Below are 23,111 nucleotides of genomic sequence, written 5' to 3' on the forward strand. Positions count from 1 at the left end.
GGAGGGAATTTGAACACATTACAGATCCCTGGTTTTATTCTTGGATTTATGTATATCATATTTATCGTAAACCTAGACTGGATTGATATAAATAAATAAATGTAAATAATATTTCTAAATAATGAATCAGCATAAAATATACAATTTTTTGTTTTGTTTGAAGTGATCGCAAGAGACAACTCAATAAAGTTTTACAAATCACTACATGAGCACAATCCAGTCAAGATTTATAATTAATATTGGGCTGGAATGTTGCAAAGTAATATAAGAGACTAATCTAAATATGCGTATCATGTACTTTAAACATGTCAAGAAGATATGAAGAGTTTGATTTTAAAACGAGATAACTCCGTTTTTAAAAAATTTCAAAAATCTCGTTTTTTGATTGTGCATTCCAAAAAATATCATAAAAATAAACAGCATAAAAATACAGCCATGTAGCACAACAAACAACAAAAAACATGATAACATAATAATAAACATGTTTTGACAAAAAAATTAAAAACACGACATAGGGAGAATGAGAGGTTTGTTCCCCTTCTGGCCGCCAGATGGCAGTGTAGTGTTGCAGCTGGCAATGCAGTCTTAAATCTAAAGTAGGTGAAGAAGTGACCGCGTGGTAAACATTGCTGTAAATACAACGTTTGTTGGTACGTAACAAAGTTATTTTTTTTACACATATGTCTAGTAGATTTATGTAGTGATGAGTGTGATGAGCAGGACTAATACTATTTATTTGTGTTTGTGAGAAGTGCGTTTTACATGTTCATTAACTGTCAATAGTATGTTGTTTTTACAGAGTGTGGTGGCGTAAATACTGATAAAAGTCAGTCTCGTTTCAATATGGACGCAGAAAAGATCAGGAAGAAGAAGAAAATGAAAAGAGAAACTTTAGGCCAGCAAGAATTGGTTGAAAGTTTAGAAGAAGTAGAAGTTTTGCCGGATGAGTCTGAAATGCAACACGAAATGCTAAAAACTAAAAAGAAGAAAAAGAAGAACAAGGAACTAGACACACATACAGAGAAAAAGAAGAAAAAGAAAAAATTAAAAGAAAATGTGTTCGATGTAAGCACTGAGGAGACTTCACTGATGGATGATACAGTAAATGACACAGACTCATCCACAGCACTCTTCAAAGATAAGAAGAAGAAGAAAAAGAAAAAGAAAGCAGAGATGACACCATCAGATATGACAGAAGACCATCATGAAGAAGAGCAGTATGATTTCCCCACCAAACAGGAGAATGTGCCATGTGAAGAAGACTTTGGCGATCCTGACATACAGATTGGTACTCGAAAGCGCAAAAGAAAGGGAGAAACTAATGGAGATATAATATCAGAAGTTGATGAGAAACTTTTGACTGAGATTAAAGAATTTATACCCCACATCGAAACCAGCTATCCACTTACTATGCATAAAATGATAATGTACGACTTACCAAGGTTCAAGGAGTTTAAAAAGCAAGGTAAACTGAATTTAACATGACTAACTGTTTCGTAAAGCGATAGTTCACCCAAAAACGAAAATTCTGTCATCATTCACTCACCATTAAGTTGTCTCAAACCTGTACGAGTTTCCGTCTTCTATTGAACACAAAGAAAGATATTTTGAAGAATGTTTGTAACACTGTCGGCACATCTGGGGCACCATTGACCTCCATGGTAGGAAAAATCATACTATGGAAGTGAATGGTGCCCCTGAACGGTTTGGTTACAAACATTCTTCAAAATATCTTCCTGTGTTTTTAACAGAACAAAGACATTTATACAGGTTTGTAATAACTTAAGGGTCACTTAATGACGACAGCATTTTTATTTCTTAAAGACGCCATGAAACGGAAGTAGTGCTTTTAAATTATAAAGGTAGGGCTGGACTTGATTTCGTCCATCGAGAACTCATTGGATCGTTTAAAGTTGGGTCATGTTGCTATTTGCACTTTCCATATAAATTTTTTTTACCCATACTTTCAACATCATCACACGGACCCTAGTGAGATATAATTTAGTAAGTCTAGTTTGTAAGAGTTGATGTTGTGTACTTGGAATACTTCTGTAAATATTAAAGCATAATAACATAGTATTTAATTTTCTTTTTAACCATTTCTTGTCGCTGTTTATGTCAACAACAGGTATTGCCCTGAGACACGGACGATTCTCGGCTGAAGATAACGAGAGGCTACAACAGAACGTTAAGGATTTTCTTGCTCTCACAGGAGTGGAGAATCCCACCAAGCTCTTTTACACTCGACGGTTTCCAGAAGAGGCACAGGAATTAACAAAGATAAAAAAGAACCATAGGTTCTTTGAAAGGATTGGTGAGTCTTCCCAACAATAACATAAAGGATAGTTCACCCACAAATGATGAAAGCTTTATCATTATTTACTCACTCTCATGTCGTCTGATCCTCTATGTCTTCTTTGTTTCTCAGAACCCAAATAATTTTTTTTTTTTTAGGTTTTCTGTTTTGGGTTTTCTGGTTACGCTGACCCTCGCGTAAGCGTAAAAATAGGCCATACGTCACCCTTTAATGGTGATCGAAGCGGTCACCATTCACTCTCATAGTAACCAGAAAACACACTTTTTAAGCACTTAGGTTCTGAAGAACAAAAAAAAAAGACTTTGGGGATCAAATAACGTGAGAGTAAGTGAACAATAGCCGTTTCTCAATGTCAAGGAAGGATCCTTGGAAGCCAGAATTTCAAGGATGCTACGTCATCGACATCTGTCAAAGGACTGTTCCAATATTAAGGATCCTCGGAATTTCAACCAAGGACTTAGTTCTTAGTTCAAATAATATCCCATATACAGGAAAGGATGCATATATGTGTATCCTTCGCGCTATCGAATCACCCACAATCCTATGCACGCAGCGCCGAAAAATTTACTTGTTTTCCGAATGCTTAGCCTCTGAAGGAAGTGCCTTGGAAGGACCAGTCCTGCCAAGGAAGTATCCTTGACATTGAGAAACACCTAAAAACTTTGTTTCCATTAAAGAATAGCACAAAACCTCAGCATTATTTTTTTAAATGAAAGAATAATGCGTAATGCTATTAATGCTATTTTTTGCATTAAAGACATAAATGATTGGATGTCACACAATTTCTTACCAAGACAAAACTGATGTTTTGCTTATTGGATCAAAAGCGCAGAGATTAAACCCAAGCCAAGTGGCAAAAAACTTAGAGTATTATAGGAGGATTCTGATTTAAATTTTAAAGCTCATGTACGTAATATTACTAAAACAGCATTTTATCATCTCAAGAACATTGCTAAAGTAAGATCATTTCTTTCTCTGAGCTATAACGAAGAATGAATGCATGCATATATAACAAGCAGACTTGACTATTGTAATGCCCTTCTTACTGGTCTTCCAAATAATACAATTAACCAATTACAATTAATCCAAAACACTGTTGCTGGAATATTGACAAAAGTAAAAAAAAAGATATCATATTACACCAGTATTAAAGTCATGACACTGGTTACCAGTTTGTTTTCGTATTTATTTAAAAAATCTTTATTAGTTTATAAGGCATTGCACGGACTTGCTCCAGACTATCTTTCAAATATGATTACAGTATACGAACCAAGAAGGTTAGACTCTTAGATCTTCTGAATCTTTTCTTCTAAAGGTACCTTATAGTAGAACAAAAAAATTTGGTGACGCTACTTTTAGCCGTTATGCTCCCACCTCTGGAACAACCTTCCAGAAAATATAAGATGTTCTGAAAGCATTAATAGTTTTCAAATCTAAATAAAAAATGTATCTTTTCAGTCTGGCCTTCCTGTAAAATCTTATAAAACCATTTTATATTTTGTGTTTTGCTTTGTTTGTAATGTTGTATTTAATTTTATTTTCATATTTTGATTTTTATACATTTTGGGTCTATTTTAATATTTTATTTTTATATTATTAATTGCTGTATCTATTGGTTCCATGTCAAGCATTTTGATTTGCATTAATTTGTTTAGAAAAGTTATGCATCATTCAAATTGCTTGCTTGCTTAAATGTCAACAAAAAACTATTGCGAAATCACTGCGTGTTATGTGACTAAGGGTAATTTTGTTGTGTTGCGATAAGTCATTTTAAAAACTATGGCGACAAGTATGTTTGACCTGATATGGCATTGTGCAGACCGATATGCGAATAACATCAAAATACCGCCAGAGCGACTAGAAAGCATACAGAGCAGTCGACTCCTGCATCACCCTTGCTGTATTTTCATGTCATTTGCTAGACGGTTCTCGTAGTGCCACATGAAATCGAACACACCTCTTTTGTCTCGTCTTCAAACCAAACATCCCGTGCCATATTTAAAGAATGATCATGTGACTTGCGCAAGTCAGATGACCTGTAAATGTAAAAAAAAATCCATTGTCATTTTGGGATATTCTTTTTTCGTATTGCCTCACACGAGCATAAATACTTTTTTTGCGATATATGGCGTCTATGTGAAATTGCTTTCATTGTGCACATTTTCAATTTGAGCAATTTGAAGGGTAATGGATATGCAGCCAATGACAGTGTTTTAATTTTTGGATGAAGTCTCTATAATTTCCATGAAAGTTACTAGATTTAGTTTGCTTTACAGAAAAACTTTCCGCACTCAGATTACTGTATTTTGTGCTTACACATAATAATAATTATTGTCATTCCTTTGCCAATATAGCGGAAGGGATTCCCAGGTCCTGCTATGACGTTTATTTTCGTGGAAGAAGAGCTTTTGATTGTGGAAATTACAAAGGAAGGTAAAGAAAAGTGTTTGGTTATAAAATTTAGTTGGAGAAAAGTGATATGCTCTGCTTTTTTTCTAGAATAGGACTTGATGTTTTTTATTTCTTTTTTCAAAGGTTTACCAAAGAAGAAGTTAAAGAATTGCTCAAATATCAGACAATACATGGAAATAATTGGCAGAAGATTTCTGAACTGACCGGTCGGAGTTCTTACGCCCTTGAGAAACGGTTTTCCCAAATGGGTAAGTTTAATCCAACAACACCGAACAACTATGCAAAAGAGAGAAATGGTACATTCACATGGGGCAAAAGCGTTAACGCTTCTCATTTACTTTTAATGCCTTTTTAAAGGGACACCCCCCAAATATTGTACATTTGAACATGGTATAGTAAATTATCTATGGGGTATTTTGAGCTAAAACTTCACACACACACTCTGGGGACACTAAAGAATTATTTTTCATCTTTAAAAAAATCTCCTAATATGTCCCCAATGTTACCATGTGTTTATAAAAGCCTATGTAGCTGCCTGTGCATTTAAACAGTTATATTTTTTTCATTATATGTCATATTTTTTTATTTTTACACAGGTAAAAAGCACGGACAATGGTCAGAAAAGGAGGTACAGAGACTTTTGAGAGCTGTACGAGATCATCTTGTAACCACACAAAAGTCTGAGTCCCCTGGTAAGAGACCGCCAACCAGAGTCAGTCGAGAATTGCTCTACAGGAAACTTCCCTGGTTTAAAATAGCTGACAAGGTTAAAACTCGATGCTGGAGCAAGTGCAGGGATAAATGGTGAGGAAATTCTCATCACTTTTGTGTTGAATGTCAGCACACTTTAAAAAAAAAATCTAGTCATTGCGGTGATTCTTCGCTGACTCTTGATTTTTTTTTTCTTTCACCCTTAAGGATGTCCATCCTCGCTGTTCGGATGTCTTCTGGGACTGTGTACACTGGGAGGAAATCCCAGGAAACCAAAATCAGACTCATTAAAGCGTAATATTTTTTTTTTGTGCTTGCTTGAATTGTCTTGTTTTGTTTTTCTTACCTATTGTTAACCCTATAAGTTGTCTTTGTCCACACAGAATGTACGAAAGGCAAGTAGAAGATGTTGCTGATGTCAACTGGGAAGAACTCACGACTGTTTTTGGGTGAGGATTGCAATACAATACTATTTGCAAAACGAATAATGAAGCTGTGTAAAGCGATTAACATGGGATATTTGCAAAATATAGTTAAAATAGATCTGATTCCTGTGAACACAGTCTGAGACAATAGTATCTCACTAAGGGTGGAAACTATGGTAATGCAGGACTGTCAGTCAGTGGCTGTGGGCGGGGCTATGTCAGTGTGACATCACATTAACAGGAGAATCAAAATAGCATGTCTAATGAGATTGCTGGGGTTTAATGAGGATTAAAAAAAGTGTGTGAACACACAACTTACAATTGCCAACACACATTTATGTCCAAACACCTTATAAAAGAGATTTAGCATAATTATCTCATTTTTGGCGGGTGTGGTGTTCAGTAGCTTTGCTTCTGAGCTCTTCATATGTAAATTGTCATTATATAAGAACATGTGCAATGAAAAACTCAGATGCATTAGCCTCATAGTGATATTATAACCTTGCATGTGTTTTCATTGAAGCATTTAAAAAAATCAGAGAAATAAGATCTCTCTAGAGATGATCCGTGAGGTCACTTGATCCAAAATAAATGAAGAGTATCCTCTAAGGAGTTAATTATGTACATAAAAGACATCTGAGTTCGGTTACATCAGTAACTTTAATAATGCGTCCGCTTATTCAAGCGTGATAATCCTGCAGCTGCTGTAAATAAGCTTGATTATGTTTACGTCTTCATTCTCACAGGGATGTTCCTCCAGCGCATGTCCAGTTGAAGTGGCACCAGCTCAAAGTTTCCTATGTACCAAATTGGCAGAACAAGTGTTTTGCAGGTTAGTATTGTCAATCATGCAGTGGTTTTGCTTAATTTGAACACAATATTTATTTGGGGCATTCTATTGTGTTTCTGCTAATCTCATGTTAAGTACCTATAGAGGTAGTATTGCATCCCTTATATATCTTTAGTTTTAGTCTTTAGTTTTATTAGAATTATATAAGACCGATCAGCTCTTCTGCTGCTTTCCTGGTAAAAGCCCCTGGAGGCTCGTGTGAGTCATGAGCAACACACACAAAAACATTATCCCACTATCTCCGGATAACTTATAAATCACGACGTGGTGGTTTACCGGACAGGGATTATCTTAAACCAGGACTAGACCTTAGGTTAATTAGGAAGTATAACTAGTTTTTACAAACATGCCTTACTAAAAACATTACTTGTGTGCATTTTAAGCAAAACAAAGGACACTGATGTATTTTAAGATATGTCAGTGCAAGTTGTTTTCAGTTAAATTTAGTTTAGTCTAGGACTAGTTTAATCCCTGTCCGGGAAACCGCCCCTGCAAGTTCATGTCGTTTACATTATATGCAACGATTGCCAACAAAACACAGACATTTGATGCAGTTTTACTTGCCGCCTGTGACTTATGACCTGGTTGGGACCGCCCCGTCTCAATGAAATCAAAAACTTGTGCGAACCCTTGGGAAGTGCATTCGGCACAGAAATACTTCTTCATACGTCCAACTGCTTTTGTGACACTTTGCCTATGTTCAGCACGAGGAATCCAATAAATAAGATCTTGGGTTTACACAATCCCAAGACATTTTCACGTTTTATTTTACTATTATATAAAACACACCAGTAATACCTCCACTCGTGACTTTTAAAGCTGTTAACAAGTCAGAATGCATGAAATGGCTTTAGATCTCCCCCTGCCATGTAATCTAAAGCCTATCGACATCTTGGCATCAAGGTCATCGCCACCAAGCTTACGAAATCTTTTTTAAACGTTATTAAACAAATGTAAAAAAAATTGTTCCCTATTAACTCTTTCACTGCCATTGACGAGATATCTCGTCAATTAAGAGAAAACGCTTCCCCGCCAATGACGAGATTTTCCGTCTGTCCGCAATACTGCAACTTTTTAAACCCGGAAGTATTGCCCTATGGCAAGCGGCTGCATGTCCGTGTCTGTTTTAAAGATCGCTCTGACACTTAAAAGCACAACAGGACATTTTCTAGTGAGTTATCTTGTTCATTTCACTTGTGTCTAATTAATTTCCACTGTTTTTCTGCAACCGCATTGCGCGCGCAGCTTGCAGTGACGTAACTGTGACGTCTACTCAAAATTGGTCTATTGTTTTTATGCCAAATCAAAAAGATCATGTTCCATGAGGATATCTTGTAGATGTCCTATTGTAAATATATCAAATGTATTACCGGTATCATTATTAATGTGTTGCTAAGGACTACATTTGCACAATTTTCTCAATACTTTGATATTTATGCACCCTCAGATCCTTAACAAAATATTGTCCTATCCTAACAAACTATATGTCAATAGGAAGCTTATTTATTGATGTATAATTTTATTTTTTAATGAATGAACCATTATGACTAGTTTTGTGGTCCAGGGTCACATGGATCTGACTTGTCACTCAATGCTAACTATCATGAATTCTTCACTCCCATTTCTCTCCAGACATTATCGACTTTCTGTACGAGAAGATCTTGCCGGGTCTGGAGAAAGACTGTGAGGATCCTGATGAGAATGAGCTAAAAGTTGACCAGCAGCAGAGTTTCCTTCTCTCTGACATCTTTCACGACATTAAGGACAACGATGATGATTATGAGGATGATGATGACGACAACAATGGAGAGGAGGAAAGTGGACAAAGATAGATAGAGGGTCACCTAGACATTGACAGCAAAACTCACACGATATATTCCTTGACTGTATAAAAAAGATGCTCAGTGTGTATAGAATGTACAATTTTTAGTTTAATGCATTTTTTAACATTTTAATAAACAGATTTAATGAATGTAACAGTCTAATGAGCAAGTACATAAGGTTGTGTAAATAAATGACATTGTGTTGACACCAATTTTTGTAGTATACAGTGCTTACATGTCAGAATGTACAAACACAAACAAAATGCTAGATTACACGTTTAAACCGGCCATGGCACGCTGCAATGGATCAGAGCTCCAGAAATCATGATCCCAGCCCAGGAACCAGCCTGTGAAGGTCGGAGGTTCAAAGCCCTGCTTCACCGTAACAATGGGTGTCCTCTTATCCCTGTTGGCAGGATCTGTTTCAATATATTTGCCAGCTGAGGAGAGAAAAGACGGATAAATGTCAGTGAGCGATTAACCGTTGAATACCGTTTTGGTATTGTTTAGGTTAAGTCCTCACCTGAACTGACAGCTTCATTTTTCTCCTCATCATTCGATTCATTTCCAATCCAAACAAAGACCTTGGAGACAAAATTTGAGAAGCATGTCAAGCATTAGGTTTATTTATTTTTGTAATGTTTGTTATTCAGGTGTTTACCTGATCCCAGGTGTCCAGGATCATGACATCATCTGGAGCCAAGTCATCCTGGGTCAGCTGTCCTGGCACCTCTTCGATCTACAATAACAAATCACAAAAGTTAGAAGATGTAAGCGTGCAAATTCAGTGATGTGGCAATCTGTAATTTTATGCCATGTCAACATTGGCGAGGAACTCACAAGGAACCGTCCTGTTTTGTTAGAGCATGCAAAGAGCCTAGGAGGATGAGTGTCCATTTTGTTTTTAAGCCGTTCAGATGTGCGATAATCTGCTTTTCCTCCGAGAGCGCTCCAGAAGTCACCTGTGCACAAATGGGTAGCATATAATGGCTTAAATCTTTGGTTTTGGTCATTTTGCAAGTATTATCCACTTCAGCAATATCTCATGCATCAGAAAGAAGGATTTTTGTACGCACCTCCCTCTGCTCCTTCTGAGATCTCAGAAAGGTTGACTCCTAAAATGCCGGCAAGCTTCTTGGCTCCGTTCTTCTCGGCATCGCTGCTTCCCTGACCCAGCCAGAGCTTGGAGCCTGATGGGGTCACCAAAACGAAGGCATCGTTGGAGTTCAGGTTGGAAGCCACGGCATCGACCTGTCTCGGTGAACCAAACAAAATGACAGTCGTCCAAGGAGAAATGTGTTTGCATACATTTACAAATGAGGGGTAAGGAGTGACTACATTTGTTTTTATTTTACTCACCTCAACAGCTCGTGTGTCTCCAGCAGGGTTGGCACGCACTTGAAAAAGGCGCACATCAGATGCCTGCGATTGGCCACCATCTCTTGAAGTTCCACCCTTGTAGACCACCATCGGTTGCCCTCCAAAGATACTCATGAGGTGCTGGGGTTCTTTGCCTTCAATTACTCGCACCTACATCATCAAACGTTAACGTTCGAGTTTGTGTTACTGAATTGCATTGACAAACGTTCACTTTGTTAAATATTTACGAATTCCTGTGAGATTTCCAGCAAGAAATAGCCGTCATTTCACCATTTAGGTTAACTGTAGGTCCAATATATTCTGGCTTTGAATAATCCACTTCTAGCCAAATTAACCTTGGGTACGTATCATTTTAACCAAATATTTTGCAAGTATTATATTCTATTATGCAAGCAAAGTCAACACTGCATTTCCATTAAAAACTTTACAGTTATTTTCTTAATCTCGATAAAAAAAACTGTAGCGAAATGACAGCCTTTTCATAAAACAACTCGTAATTGTATCATTCCTCAAAAAAATCATTACAAAAACCTTTACGACAGGTGTGTTCGACTTCATAAGGGGCCGCAAATAACGGCAGGCGTATGACATCAAAATACCGCTGTAGTGACTCGAAAGCATACAGAGCAGTCGACTCCCGAATCGCGGTATTTTGATGTCATGCACTTGCCGGTTCATGTGATACCACATGAGGTTGACCACACCTCTTCTGTCTTGTCCTCCAACAAAACATATCGCACAATTTTACGAGAAGAATCATGTGACTTTTATGCTTTTACATTTTCATTGCAGTTTTGTGATATATTACTTTGTCGAATTGCCTGAAAAACCACCTCAACTTCTTACGAACAAAACTTTTATGATTTGAGTTTTTGCGAAATTATGCGTTTTCATTGGGCACATTTTCAATTTGTGTAATTTGAAGGGTAACTGAAAAGCATCTAGTAATTACGAGGTTTTTGGTTTTGTTTATATTAAATTTTCTGGCTATTAGACATCTATAAAACTTTCACAGAAAGCCCAAATTTAGCCTTGTTACAGTGTAGACGTCTATTATAGTTATAGTTTTAGACGTCTTTTTAACGCAAAAATTCCTTGCTGAGTTGTGTTGTCGACACTGGAACAAAGCCTTTCTGAAATGCTTTTATCATCATTTCTTGATGTTTCATCAATGTATGCTAGTTTATATTGTCAACTGCTTCAATGAATGTTGCGATTATTATAGCAAATGTTGAATAGAAAGCGCTTCACCTGCACCGCACTGCCACCAAGCTTAGCATCAAGCTGTGCGGCTAGAATAGCAGAAGCTCCTTTTTCGTCCTGGCTGGAGTCCTCACCCTGCCTATGGGCAAAACATCTCAGATTAATGACCCCATACAGTGATGATGACTCAGTCTATTGACTAACAGACAAACCAGCTTGCAGACCATGGCGTTCTGTAACTTGAGAGTTCTTACGTAACACAAGCAAACAAAGCCATTGGCTTAGCAATCAGAAAGGATTGTATGGATTCAAGAAGCGTCTTACCATATGTATATAATCTGTCCTTGGCGTCCCCCATGTTTGTAGGTGTAGAGGATGATGTAACTATCTCCTCCATAGAATTGACCGTTGAGAGATGGGTCAACTGGAACCTTGTCCGATCCCTCAATACGCCAGATCTTTCCAAAGCAACGACATATAACAAATGGTCCATTATAGTGTAAATATGGTACTTAAACACTGTAATATGACCAGAATTACCTTTTTCTCGCCTTTTCCATCATCCACCATCCCATGCTGTGCGGCCATGGCCTCAGACTTGTGTAGAGATGATGCATCAAATGGCACTTTCTTGATTTTGGCGATTTTGTTAGGCACATAAGCCTGTCCCAGACCCTTTGTCTGGTCCACGTCACGCCAGATCTTGAAAAACTGCTTGAAGAGAGGAGTCTCCCCTTTCTCTGGGATGATCTGGACCTCGGTGTGCTTCGGATAGCCCATTTGACTTATAAAGTCCCCTGCAACTTTCATCCCTGCGCTTCGCTCCTCTTTAGTAGCATCCTTACCTGTATTTTTTCAAAGGTTTGCAGGGTCACGGTTAGATGAAGGCATCTCTACATTTTGACTGAATTGAACTACCACACTGACCTTTCCATACAAATATCTTGCCATTGGAGCCATGGTCCAAGATAAAGCAGTCGGTTGACTGTAGATCACTTTGGGAAAAGGGGTTCTCTCCAGACACCAAAGTGACAGACATGCTTCCAGTGGCATCTGACACCTAAACAATAATTTGCATTTATGCATTTGGTAGATGCTTAGTTACAAATCGACAGTGCACTTAAGCTATACGTTTCATGCATGTTCCCTGGGAATCAAACCCATGACCTTTGCATTCCCAAATACAATGCTCGACCAATTGAGCTATAGGTACAGGATTCAAAGCTACCATTACCTTGTACAACTTGGCCAACTTCCTGTTGGAAACATCAGCCTTGGTGTCTTCAGCATCTTGCGCATCAGGAAGATCAGGTTTGGGTCCAAGAATCTGACATATAGTACAAAACATTTGGATGGTGAAGACTCAGTAAAGGTGCTCGTCTATAAATTTAAAAAAGAAAAATAACTCCATATTATACTTACCGATAGTATCTTTTCATGCTCAGACCCTTCTTCACACACAACAAGTTTTGCCCTTCCACAGCGCTCATTATCACGAATATCTTTGGAAACGTTGGTGGCCTTCAGTTTTTCAAACTGGTTACACTTGGATCCACACCACTGGTATACCTCCTGAAGCCCAAAGCATGAAACATATTTTTTATTCGTAATGGATAATAAATGATGGAAGAAAATGCAAATTTCACGTCTTTCAATTCACCTTTCCCAAATCAAGGATGAAGCAGTCACCTCGGTTAAAACTGTCCCAGCTCACCGGTACCTCAATGGCCCGGACGACCCGTCTTCCACTCACGTGGAGAACGCGCTTGACATCCACTTCGTTTGAAGCTACATGTTTAAATCCAGAAGCAACTCCACCTTGCTAAACGAAAACGCAATACCATCTTTTGTTATTTTGTATTTCATGTGCATCCAAACATGACGTCTCCGGTCTACCCACCATGTACTTAAGACCAGATTTGAAGTAGCCCACGAAGGTTTTTGACTCGTATCCCTGGACTTCTCTGTACTGGATAGGTTTCCCTCCAAGGAAATCATCCATTTGCACGGCAAAAATAGCTGCTGCCCCGCTCTCATCCGTGGAGCAAGCATCACCTACATATGACATTCAGGAAAATTATCAAAATCCACATCATTCACTCAAATAGGACATTATAGGTTTACGCACAACAATCTCACCTATCCAGAAGTGAAGGTCATACTGTAGATTCCCAGAATTTTGCTTGATGGTATTGAGAACGAGGTAGGTGTCACCTGTGTAAAACCCACCATGGAGATTCTGAGGCACAGGCACTATATCCAAATTTTCAATCCTCCAAACCTGGAGGCCCGTCTGCTTTCCTGCCTTCTGAAACTCGGGGTGGTTCACCATGATGCTGTCGGCGGATGAGAACAAATACTGTTAACACAACAGCCGTTCATTGCATGCCACAATTCCTTCCACAATTTCCCTAAACCGTCTCTCGTTGGAAATAAGAACAAAATAGAGGAAGAGGTTTTATGCTTTGTTCCTTTAGATAAGTACTGTTTATTATTGTTTAGTGTCAATAAAAGATGTCATAGGAAATAAAAAACAAAAGGCGTTTTCTTTCTGTCTAGATTAACATTCTCTAAAACTTCCGCAATCTGACTGCACTCCTGGTATGTGTGATTTAAGGCTCATCATGCCTTAAGGCAAACATCTCCACCCATAGGGGAAAAAAACAAGATGGGACAAATCTTTTTTTCTTTGTTGTAGAGGTGTGGCATATAATACCTACCTGTTCTTCTACCCATCTCTGCAATGCATGCTGGTGTTCAGGTGTTTATAATACAAAAAGTGAAATCTTACTCTGCTGGTTGCTCTGACTTTGGTTAAAGGGATAGTTCACCCAAAAATGAAAATGCTGTCATCGTTTACTAACCCTTATGTTGTAGACAGAGAACCTGAATAAATGTCTTTGTTCTGCTGAACACAAAGAAGGATATAAACAGGAAACAGAAGCACCATTGACTTCCATTGTAGGAAAAATACTACTATGGATGTAAATGGTGCTCAAAAACGGAACATTGCTTAAAGTATCTTCATTTGTAACAACGTGAGCGTGATTAAATTATGACAGAATTGTCATTTTTGGGTGAACTATCCCTTTAATACAACTGTAACAATAATCAGCAATATTTATATAGGTCTGTGCCATTTAAAATCAAACATTTTATAATGCACCAAATACAAATAAGTAAACGAGTACACTTAAAATTATTATTAATAATAATGTTACCAATGGCCATCCAAAAATGCAAGTACATAAACAATAGTAAATAACACCAATAATAATTAAATATTTATGTCGTGATGCAGGAGACAATAAATAATAGACTCCATTAGATGAAAACTGCGCTTAAAAAAAACAATATTCTATTTATAGCATAATCAATGGCATGCATTATCCTTTAAACTTATAGAAATATGCATTACCTTTTGGGGAAATCCTTGTTTTAGATTATAATCAGCAAAGACGACAGCTTTCAAGTTGTGTTTTGAGCACAGACCTTCCGCAGGTACTGATTCTGGAAGCAGCAACACCCTTTACACAGGTGTGTGGTACGTTTGCGTATGAAACTCCTCCTTCACGTCCGACTTTTCTTTATGGAGTCAAAAGGTGGCGTGATCGACTTCATGCAGCGCTCCGTGATAACGAAGTACCGCGAGAGCGATTCCAAAGCATGGTTCTCGAAAGGCTCTCGCGGTACTTTGATGTCATACGCTGATCGTTTAGCGCAGCACTGCATGACGTCGAACACACCCAATACAACGCAGTATTTCTAATTCTAAATTTAACTACTGATACTAGTTATAAAGCTGCACATTTAAGGTCGAATGTATTAGATATTTTACAGAGCCTAACACATTCAACACGTATACGTTATCTTGTCAAGTACTAAAAATGAGTAGTGAAATACGGATTTGCAGATTCTTCGGGAAATAATTGTATCCACCTCAGGCACAGTAAGCTATCGGTCCCATGATAACATTCAGAATATATTGTGTATATGTAAAAAAAATGGCGTTTACATCAATAACACAGTTTGTGTAAATGCTCATTTCTTTGTGAAGTGTGCAGGTGCTCCCGTAGAGGTCGCTGCTCTCACTGTTTTTATCATCATCATAGCGCTTAGAGGAAGAAAGCGGCCGGACGGCTTCAACACGAGAACCAACCCAAGCCTCCATAACCACTTGAATTTATATATTAGGTAAAACTATACTCATCACGTCACGATATTTAACGTATATGTCAAATTAATCTCGTATTGACGAATGTCACTGTTTTTAACGCGTTCGCGGGGTTATTTTGGAAGAAGCAGCTGTTAGCTTTAGCATCCGAGGGTTTGGTTCAGCGCGAGGTCAGCTAACGCTAACTAGCCCTCTTCATGCGCAACATTAACGCATTTACTCGCTGATAAACGCCAAAAATGCGTTTTCAGTGGTTAATCCGTTAGTTTGAAGTGATTCGGATAAGATGTTGTGTTGTATACATCTGTATAACCCTTGACATGACTGTGTGATTAGCTGACGAGTTAGACATGATGGCGCTTGTTGTGCTGCAGTCACTGTGTGTTTATACTGGTTTACCTCCGTGTCATGTTCCACTCGGGCTGTGTCCCTTACGGTTTACTTTACCTGGGTGTTTACCTACTATCTGTACGGTGTTAAATTAATCCTGCATGGATCCCTTTGTCTCGATCTAGGCTAATGCCGAGGCTGGGTCCACTTAAGGAAAAGGAAATGTGCCTTTGTAGACAATAGTGGGGCAGTCAGCTGATAGCTGCTGTATCATAGTACGCGTGATTTCATGTTTCATTACTGTATAGTTATTATAAAGTATATTTTTGTGTTTTACAGTGTATATATATATATTTTTTACATTTCAGATCATCAAAATGACGACTGCACCTTATAACTATTCCTATATTTTCAAATATATCATTATTGGTAAGTAACCCATATAACAATTACTATATTTTAAATATTGGTTTATTGGTAATCAGTCAGAATTGTACCCAATTCAGTTTCAATGTTTGCTTTTCTTCTGGCCCATTTTGCCCCTGTGTATGATTGTTTGGTGTTTTTTTACAGGCGACATGGGGGTTGGAAAGTCGTGTTTACTCCACCAATTCACAGAAAAGAAATGTAAGTGCCATTGCAATAAAATTATTGTGAATTACAATAAAACAAGGGCCGTATTGATATCCGTGGTGCAGTCTAATACACCATGCATGTTGTGTATACACTGTCAAAAATAAAGGTACAAAACTGTCACTGGAGCAGTACCCTTTAAAAAAGGTCCTAATATGTACCATTTAAGTACGAATATGTGTCTTTGAACTGCCAATATGTACCTTTTGAAGTACCAATATGCACTCTTTGGGTACAAAGGTGTACCTTTTTGAAAGGGTACTGTCCCAGTGACAACTTTTGTACCTTTATTTCTGAGAGTGTATGCATCACATTGAGTAATCTGCATTATTTTCTTGTTATACCACGGGCTGTTGAATGCTTTAATCTGATTGGTTGAGAAATGTTAACAGGTATGCATTTTTTTTCCGATAAACACATTCTTTTTGGTAAACCCGACCTGTCATAAAACTTAAAATAACCACCAGAGCAATGTCTGTGGTACACTCTTAAAACGAATGTGTTAAAATAACAAATCTTGTGTCTAGTTAAGGACACATCTAGTTTGTTGTCCTTAACACATCTCTGTGTTATTTTTGGAACAACACATTTTGTGTTGTTTTAACACCTCCTGTGTTGTCCCTTTTATTTATTTGAACTCAAAATCAACATGAAATGACACATAATGTGTTAAAATAACACATAGCGTTGTAAATAGGATAACACAATTAAAATGAACACATCCTTTTTAACGGTGCATTCACACCAGCCGCGGTAGAGGCGGCAAAAATGCGCTATTCGCACATAGTTTGACGCTTAGAACATTTGAGTTTACTTGCTTCATTTGCGCGTGAACTTCTAGTCATTCGAGACTTTCACGTGGAAATTCGCGCCATGGAGGGGCTTCTGCGACTCAGCTGAGACTCCGCTCGCTTCCTGTAATCACGTCACTACTACAGCAAGGTCCTGATTGGTTAACGAGGGGCGGAAAGCCGGCGAAGTTCAGATTTTTCAACTCTCGCATTTCCCGCAGCAACGCTCAGTTTGTGCGTAACACGCCGCAGGATGCCAAATCGCGTCTTTGCATTGACTTAACATGTAAATTTACCCTGCATTAGAGTGTATAAGCAGAATAATTGACTCCGGTCCTTTGAAATATATGAAAAATATGCACACCTGTGGTTTAACTCTGCTTCGCATGGTGCCGTATTACCACCTTGAGTGTGCATTATTTGCCATCAATTATTCCTTATAATACCACGGGGCTGTTGGATGCTTTATTCTGATTGGCTGAGAAATGTTCCATGGGTGTTGATTCTTTTACTGTAAACCGCACACCTAACCTTTTAAATGTCTTAAAAATAGGCACCAGAGCAATTTTTGTGGTAACCGCGAAGTATAATAGGAATAATTGACTCCGGTCCTTTTTAATTATTTAAAATAATGCACACCCACTTCGCGTCGTGCCACATTACCACCTTGTGTGTGCATTATTTCAAATAATTCACCGGCCCATCGTCAATTATTCCTTCCTTTTTTACAAAGCAGGTAGAGATGCAATGATGCATTCTCTACCGGTTATTGATTATTAGGAGTGATGTCTGCCGATACTGATAGCGATAATTAAAATTAATGAAAAAATGTAATGCATGGTTTCCCGCAGAAAATGTGTTAGTTAAGGTGGTAGGGTTGTGCCGGTGGGTGGGCCGGGGGCGTGGCAATCAAAGTACGTGTTATGATGAAAATATTTTTATTTAAAACACTCCAATTAAACTCAATTTTGAAGAAAATATGACAGAAAATGAACACATACTAGATTATTAATGAATTAAATGTTTTATCAACCGGCTAGTTATCCTCCAGACAGTGACGGACCATGTCTTTCTCTCATTTCGGTCATGTGGCGCGTGCCCGCTCGCGGTGTGAAGCGCGTCCACGCTATTCTCCGAGATGCACTTGACAGCCTTTTGTGCAACAATTTTTTTTTGGACGACCTAGTTAAGGTGGTAGGGTATCCCAGCTTAGGTGGGCCGCCCGAACTGAAAAGTGCTGCGGGAAACCCTGTAATATAATATCTCCATTATAACTTGTTTCAAATTAGCTAGTCTTCGTTATTAAAAAATCTTTAAATAGAATGAACATTCTTACTTCACATGAACAAAATCGTATTTTTAAAGTTTTATGAATGAATAACATTCAGTTAATTACTATTAACAGTGAACATGAAGCTGGTGAGGTTTTTTTAACCCACTTTTTTTTTAACACTCAGCACAGTTTGATGCATTTCCTGCTCCCTTTTAATTGACAGATAATCGGCCAATTCTTAAATTATCGGTCGATGAGTCGGTCTTTTACAGATAGCGATTATTTGCTGACATATCGGTGCATCTCTAGGTGCAGGCTTAAAACAAAAAAGTTATCTTGTTTATACTTTATGCTTATTTAAAGGTGCCGTAGAATGTATTTACTTAGGCGTAGATGAATAATAAGAGTTCTGTACATGGTAATGACACCACAAATGCTATTGTTTCCCTACTTTTTATGTAAACCTCGCATAAAGACCGCTGGAAAACATTTAGGTTACGTTTTGCAGGTCCATACTAAAAAAAACACAAACGTACCCTTCAAAAACATCTATCAACAATTGATTATTCCTCAAGTTCCGTATCTTCGTCTGATTCAGTCTGAAAAGTAAGGTCTTTTTGCATACACACAGAGCTACTGAATGGAGCTGAGCAGAGCTCAACTTTATTATTCATGACCCTTTCAATAAGGACATAATAGGCCATTTCATCTAAGGTAAATCCTAGGGTTGTAAATGAACATGTAAAACTGTCTCTGGGTAATTTTTGCACTTAATAAAGCCACATACTTTCTCTGTAGATATCCAAAAACAATTTTAACATTTTTTAATGCATGCTTTGGCACCTTTAATTGATTTATTTGTAACATAAAATGTCACTTTGGATAAAAGCGTCTTTCAAATACCTGAAATGTAATGATACCAATAATTGATCCATTTGAAAGTGCATTCATCCTATAGATTTTTTTATCAGTATCTCTGTTACTTGAGATCAAACCCTTGACATTTGCATTGCTAACACAGTGCTTTACAAATTGAGCTACAATTGTTACCTTCTTTGCATTACCAATGCAAAACTCATGGGGTTAATTTCCAGTAAACACAAGCATACAAAAATGTATAGATAGAATGCACTGCAAGTCACTTTGCATAAAACATCTGCCATATGTGCTAATGTAACATACTCTGATGTGTCTTTAGTTATGGCAGACTGTCCTCATACAATTGGCGTGGAGTTCGGCACACGGATAATCGAAGTTAGCGGGCAGAAGGTCAAGCTTCAGATTTGGGACACGGCGGGCCAGGAGAGATTCCGCGCTGTCACGCGCAGCTACTACAGAGGAGCCGCCGGGGCCCTCATGGTGTATGACATCACCAGGTAGACACATGTTGTCATCATACAGCTCCGATCACACGGTTAAATGTTTCTCCCGTGCTTAATCAGATGCGTGTTGTTCGCAGGCGAAGCACGTACAACCATCTCAGCAGCTGGCTGACCGATGCCAGGAATCTTACCAACCCTAATACTGTAAGTTTGTTATATTTATGAACCGAGCATGCACGTTTTCAGATGTAGTTTGCAACTGACAATCGGAATTTTTCCGCAGGTGATCATTCTTATCGGTAACAAAGCAGACCTAGAAGCCCAGCGAGATGTCACGTATGAAGAGGCCAAGCAGTTTGCTGAAGAAAACGGTAAGGTTTTTTTTTTGTTGCATATTAGAAACGTCTATTGCATCTATCTCGCTTACGCCTCTTAAATTTTTTTTTTACAGGTTTGTTATTCCTGGAGGCAAGTGCAAAAACGTAAGTGCCGCCTTAAAGAGTACAATCGCTTTATCTTTAGCTTTTATTTTATATTATATACAGGGTTCCCACGGGTGCTTGAAATCCTTGAAAGATTATGAATCTGGGGGAAATAATTCAAGGCCCTGAGAAGTTTTTGAAAGTATACATACGTAAATACAGGTCATTGAAAGTGCTTGAATCTATTTTATGCAAGAAGTTTTCTGGAAAAAAATCCATATTATTCCCTGTGTAGTGTAGGATAATATCATAAAATGTTAAATGCTTTTATCTGTATGCGAATGTTAATTCATACCAAAATGCTTTTTTGCATAGTTGTGTTTGACACATGAAAACGTCTCAGGTTATGTATGTAACTGTTGTTCACTGAGAAGGGAACGAGACGCTGCGTCTCTCTTGCCATACTTCCTGCGTCCCTGTAACGCCGTCTTTGGCAATATTTCAGATAGCGATATACTTCCTGGTTCCCGCGTCACCCTGTCTTTGTCGTTAAGCCTCACCATTGGTTGTATTTGATATACACATTCAGACGCACATTTACCCCTGGAAGCGCCCCCAAAGTGTCACCGTAGTGACCCAGCGTAAGTTCCCTTGAAAGGGAACTGTAACAATGTATCTTAAAAGGTAACACGATGTAACTATCACTTGAAATGTGTCCCCACATTTAGTCCTTGAATTTGAAGGTATAAGACCTTGAAAGGTATTAAAAGTTACCTAAGGTGTGGGAACCCTGTATATAGCGTGCTCTTTTAGTCCTCTTTAGCATCTTTGCATATGTCCGTCCAACAGAGGCGAGAACGTTGAGGACGCGTTCCTCGAAGCAGCCAAGAAGATCTACCAGAACATCCAGGACGGCAGTCTGGATCTGAACGCGGCCGAGTCGGGGGTCCAGCATAAGCCCACCGCTCCTCAGGGTGGCCGCCTCAGCAGCGATGCACAGCCCCCAAAAGAGGGTTGCAGCTGTTAATGACCACGGAGACTACTTCACTCTCTCTCTTTCTCCCTTTATACCCTCCCAGCTTTCTCCCTGTTATATCCAAAAGCCCCTCCCTTTTCCTGTATGATTGGTCATGGAGTTTGGGGCCAGATGGCTCTGAGTGATGGACGTGTAACATAATTAATTCCCTCCATCTTCCTGCTCTCCTTCCCATCTCCTCTGTCTTCCCCTTTTCGTTTTGCTTATTTGTCATACGCGCACATCCCAGTGCTAAGAGCAAGCACTCGAGGACAGAGGAAAGATCCCGCCGAACACTAATCCCGAAGAGAGAAGACGATCGTCGCTAAACTGAAGAAATGCTGGGTTTATCCTTTACAGACATAATGTGCATAACTATAAACTAAACATCTCGTGTACAGGAGCTGTCTGAATGCTAGCGTAATGTAAATGAAATGGAAATATTGGTGTTGACGTGATGTCAGAAGCGATCAGGAGGACATTGTATGTAACATTTTGTTTTGTTAAAAGAATCTAAAACTGAAATATTGTATTCTGTTTTAAATTAGTGAGTTTCACATCAAATCACCAAATATTTATCCCCGTTTGTACCTATTCAGGAAATATTATACATGTACTATACAACTTTAGTATCGTTTCGAAAGAAATTTCAATGGAATGGCCATTGTAAAAAAGAATCTAGTAGTTAAACGCAGTCGTTTTAACTCGCTAACTGTTGTCCTGAAGAATGTTTTTCGCACTTTTTGCAGATTTAATTTTGGTTTTCTGAGGGCCTGGAGTTTGTTTTGTATTACAGAGGGATAGTTCACCCAAAAACACATCTTGCGTTGTTACAAACTTGTATTCGTTTCTTTAAGCAATGTTCCTTTTTTGAGCACTTCCATAGTCGTACTTTTTACTACAATGCGAAGTAAATGGTGCTTCTGTTTTGCGTTCAGCAGAACAAAGAAATTTATACAGGTTTGTAACAAAATTATTAAGAGTTTTGGGTGAACCCTCCCTTTAAGTGTGTCGTACTGCAAGGTTAAGATCGTCTATGGTCTGTTTTCGAGCATCCTTTAATATTTCAAAGTCAAGTTTTAGTTGTTTTGTGAAACGGACCGGCGTAATCTGTACATTTTTTTCGGGGACCATGTACCAAACGTTCAGGCCCTGCAAGCCCTCATCATATCAACATATATTGTTTTTACGATTTCACTTGCCTTATGATTTGCTTTTGTTGACCGTGATGTGCTGCCCTTTTTATTTATAATCCTCACGTAGCTTTTATCAAAAAAAAAGATTAACCTGTAATAAATTGCAATAGTGATTTTGCCTTGTCGAGAGCATTCCATTAAATTTATTTCCAAACACTGATCGTAATACGCTTTGAAATGAGTTTCTTAAAAGTTGTTTTTTAAGCATGACGCATGATAAGACTGCTTTGAAAAGGCATCATGGTTTTCCCAGATCCAGCGGGAGTTATAAACCTCCCAAAAATGTAAGAAGCATGTGAAACATCTTTGTGGGAAAACTCAGCTCGGATTTATTTAACAGGTCATCGATTTGAATAATGGGCTATTGATGCAACCAGCAGTTGTTTATTTCATAGACGCACATCTGCGTTAAACAGGTTTAAAGGCAAAATGACACACTCCGAATATGATTTTTCTATTACATTTGTGTATTATGGTAGATTTTAGACGTGGAGTTGTTTTGTAAGAGTCCATTTTTATTTCGCTCCTACTGTCTTGCTTTTTCATGTCTTAATGACATCTTTACACGGCAAAAATTAACCTGCTCTTGAACTCGAGTATGTCTTCTGTAAGTGAGATTTGTTTGTAATTATGTTAATAAAGACAATACTGTAGACAGTGTTTTTGTCCAAACATACAATTGTCCGCACCGTATATCGAGACTGGGGTCTCTGCAGAACAAAAAGAGGCGTTTCCCAATGTTTGGGTGTTTTCAAAATGAAGTAGGTGTTTTTCACCTCTTTGATTGGCTCAAATTGAGTGGGCGATTCCCAAATGCATTTTTGAGAATGAGGT

The 23,111-nt window shown here is 38.2% G+C and overlaps 3 protein-coding genes across 4 annotated transcripts; 2 read left to right on the forward strand and 1 right to left on the reverse strand.

Moving 5' to 3' along the window:
- The first annotated feature begins 548 nt into the window (after positions 1-548).
- Positions 549-8,749, forward strand: LOC135774291 (transcription termination factor 1). Of its 2 annotated transcripts, none has more exons than XM_065284278.1 (10): positions 549-650; positions 800-1,465; positions 2,129-2,314; positions 4,672-4,750; positions 4,853-4,977; positions 5,326-5,533; positions 5,648-5,734; positions 5,824-5,889; positions 6,612-6,697; positions 8,348-8,749. In XM_065284278.1, exons 2-10 carry the CDS (start codon positions 844-846, stop codon positions 8,545-8,547), a joined length of 1,659 nt encoding a protein of 552 aa, XP_065140350.1. In that variant the 5' UTR covers positions 549-650; positions 800-843; the 3' UTR covers positions 8,548-8,749. The 2 variants fall into 2 exon arrangements, with proteins under 2 accessions (XP_065140350.1, XP_065140351.1); XM_065284279.1 differs by having other exon boundaries at positions 564-650; positions 784-1,465.
- On the reverse strand, positions 8,627-14,684 carry gsnb (gelsolin b). The gene is made up of 16 exons (XM_065284277.1): positions 14,540-14,684; positions 13,261-13,457; positions 13,022-13,176; positions 12,782-12,943; positions 12,544-12,693; positions 12,356-12,448; positions 12,049-12,181; positions 11,662-11,966; positions 11,446-11,579; positions 11,170-11,260; positions 9,898-10,068; positions 9,615-9,789; positions 9,379-9,500; positions 9,200-9,277; positions 9,062-9,122; positions 8,627-8,978 (listed from the first exon to the last, which is right to left on the reverse strand). The coding sequence occupies exons 2-16, from the start codon at positions 13,451-13,453 to the stop codon at positions 8,809-8,811; spliced, it is 2,193 nt and encodes a 730-aa protein (XP_065140349.1). The 5' UTR covers positions 13,454-13,457; positions 14,540-14,684; the 3' UTR covers positions 8,627-8,808.
- A 493-nt stretch (positions 14,685-15,177) lies between these two features.
- On the forward strand, positions 15,178-22,930 carry rab14 (RAB14, member RAS oncogene family). Its single transcript, XM_065284281.2, has 8 exons — positions 15,178-15,315; positions 15,994-16,054; positions 16,199-16,252; positions 19,521-19,698; positions 19,782-19,848; positions 19,928-20,015; positions 20,096-20,126; positions 20,916-22,930. The coding sequence occupies exons 2-8, from the start codon at positions 16,003-16,005 to the stop codon at positions 21,091-21,093; spliced, it is 648 nt and encodes a 215-aa protein (XP_065140353.1). The 5' UTR covers positions 15,178-15,315; positions 15,994-16,002; the 3' UTR covers positions 21,094-22,930.
- The last annotated feature ends 181 nt before the right edge of the window (positions 22,931-23,111 follow it).

The sequence above is a fragment of the Paramisgurnus dabryanus genome, chromosome 5, assembly GCF_030506205.2.
Source record: "Paramisgurnus dabryanus chromosome 5, PD_genome_1.1, whole genome shotgun sequence".
Lineage (NCBI taxonomy): Eukaryota > Metazoa > Chordata > Actinopteri > Cypriniformes > Cobitidae > Paramisgurnus > Paramisgurnus dabryanus.

What these genes read in the sequence shown, in the direction of transcription:
- LOC135774291 (XM_065284278.1), top strand. Translation starts at nt 844, where the DNA reads ATGGACGCAGAAAAGATCAGGAAGAAGAAGAAAATGAAAAGAGAAACT. An exon ending in CAAGGAGTTTAAAAAGCAAG is followed by an intron (nt 1,466 to 2,128) that starts GTAAACTGAATT and finishes TGTCAACAACAG; the next exon opens with GTATTGCCCTGAGACACGGA. An exon ending in AGCAAGTGCAGGGATAAATG is followed by an intron (nt 5,534 to 5,647) that starts GTGAGGAAATTC and finishes TTCACCCTTAAG; the next exon opens with GATGTCCATCCTCGCTGTTC.
- gsnb (XM_065284277.1), bottom strand. Translation starts at nt 13,453, where the DNA reads ATGGTGAACCACCCCGAGTTTCAGAAGGCAGGAAAGCAGACGGGCCTC. An exon ending in TCATCCTTGATTTGGGAAAG is followed by an intron (nt 12,694 to 12,781) that starts GTGAATTGAAAG and finishes TTTGGGCTTCAG; the next exon opens with GAGGTATACCAGTGGTGTGG. An exon ending in ACAAAACAGGACGGTTCCTT is followed by an intron (nt 9,278 to 9,378) that starts GTGAGTTCCTCG and finishes TTGTTATTGTAG; the next exon opens with ATCGAAGAGGTGCCAGGACA.
- rab14 (XM_065284281.2), top strand. Translation starts at nt 16,003, where the DNA reads ATGACGACTGCACCTTATAACTATTCCTATATTTTCAAATATATCATT. An exon ending in ATGGTGTATGACATCACCAG is followed by an intron (nt 19,699 to 19,781) that starts GTAGACACATGT and finishes TGTTGTTCGCAG; the next exon opens with GCGAAGCACGTACAACCATC. An exon ending in ATCTTACCAACCCTAATACT is followed by an intron (nt 19,849 to 19,927) that starts GTAAGTTTGTTA and finishes ATTTTTCCGCAG; the next exon opens with GTGATCATTCTTATCGGTAA.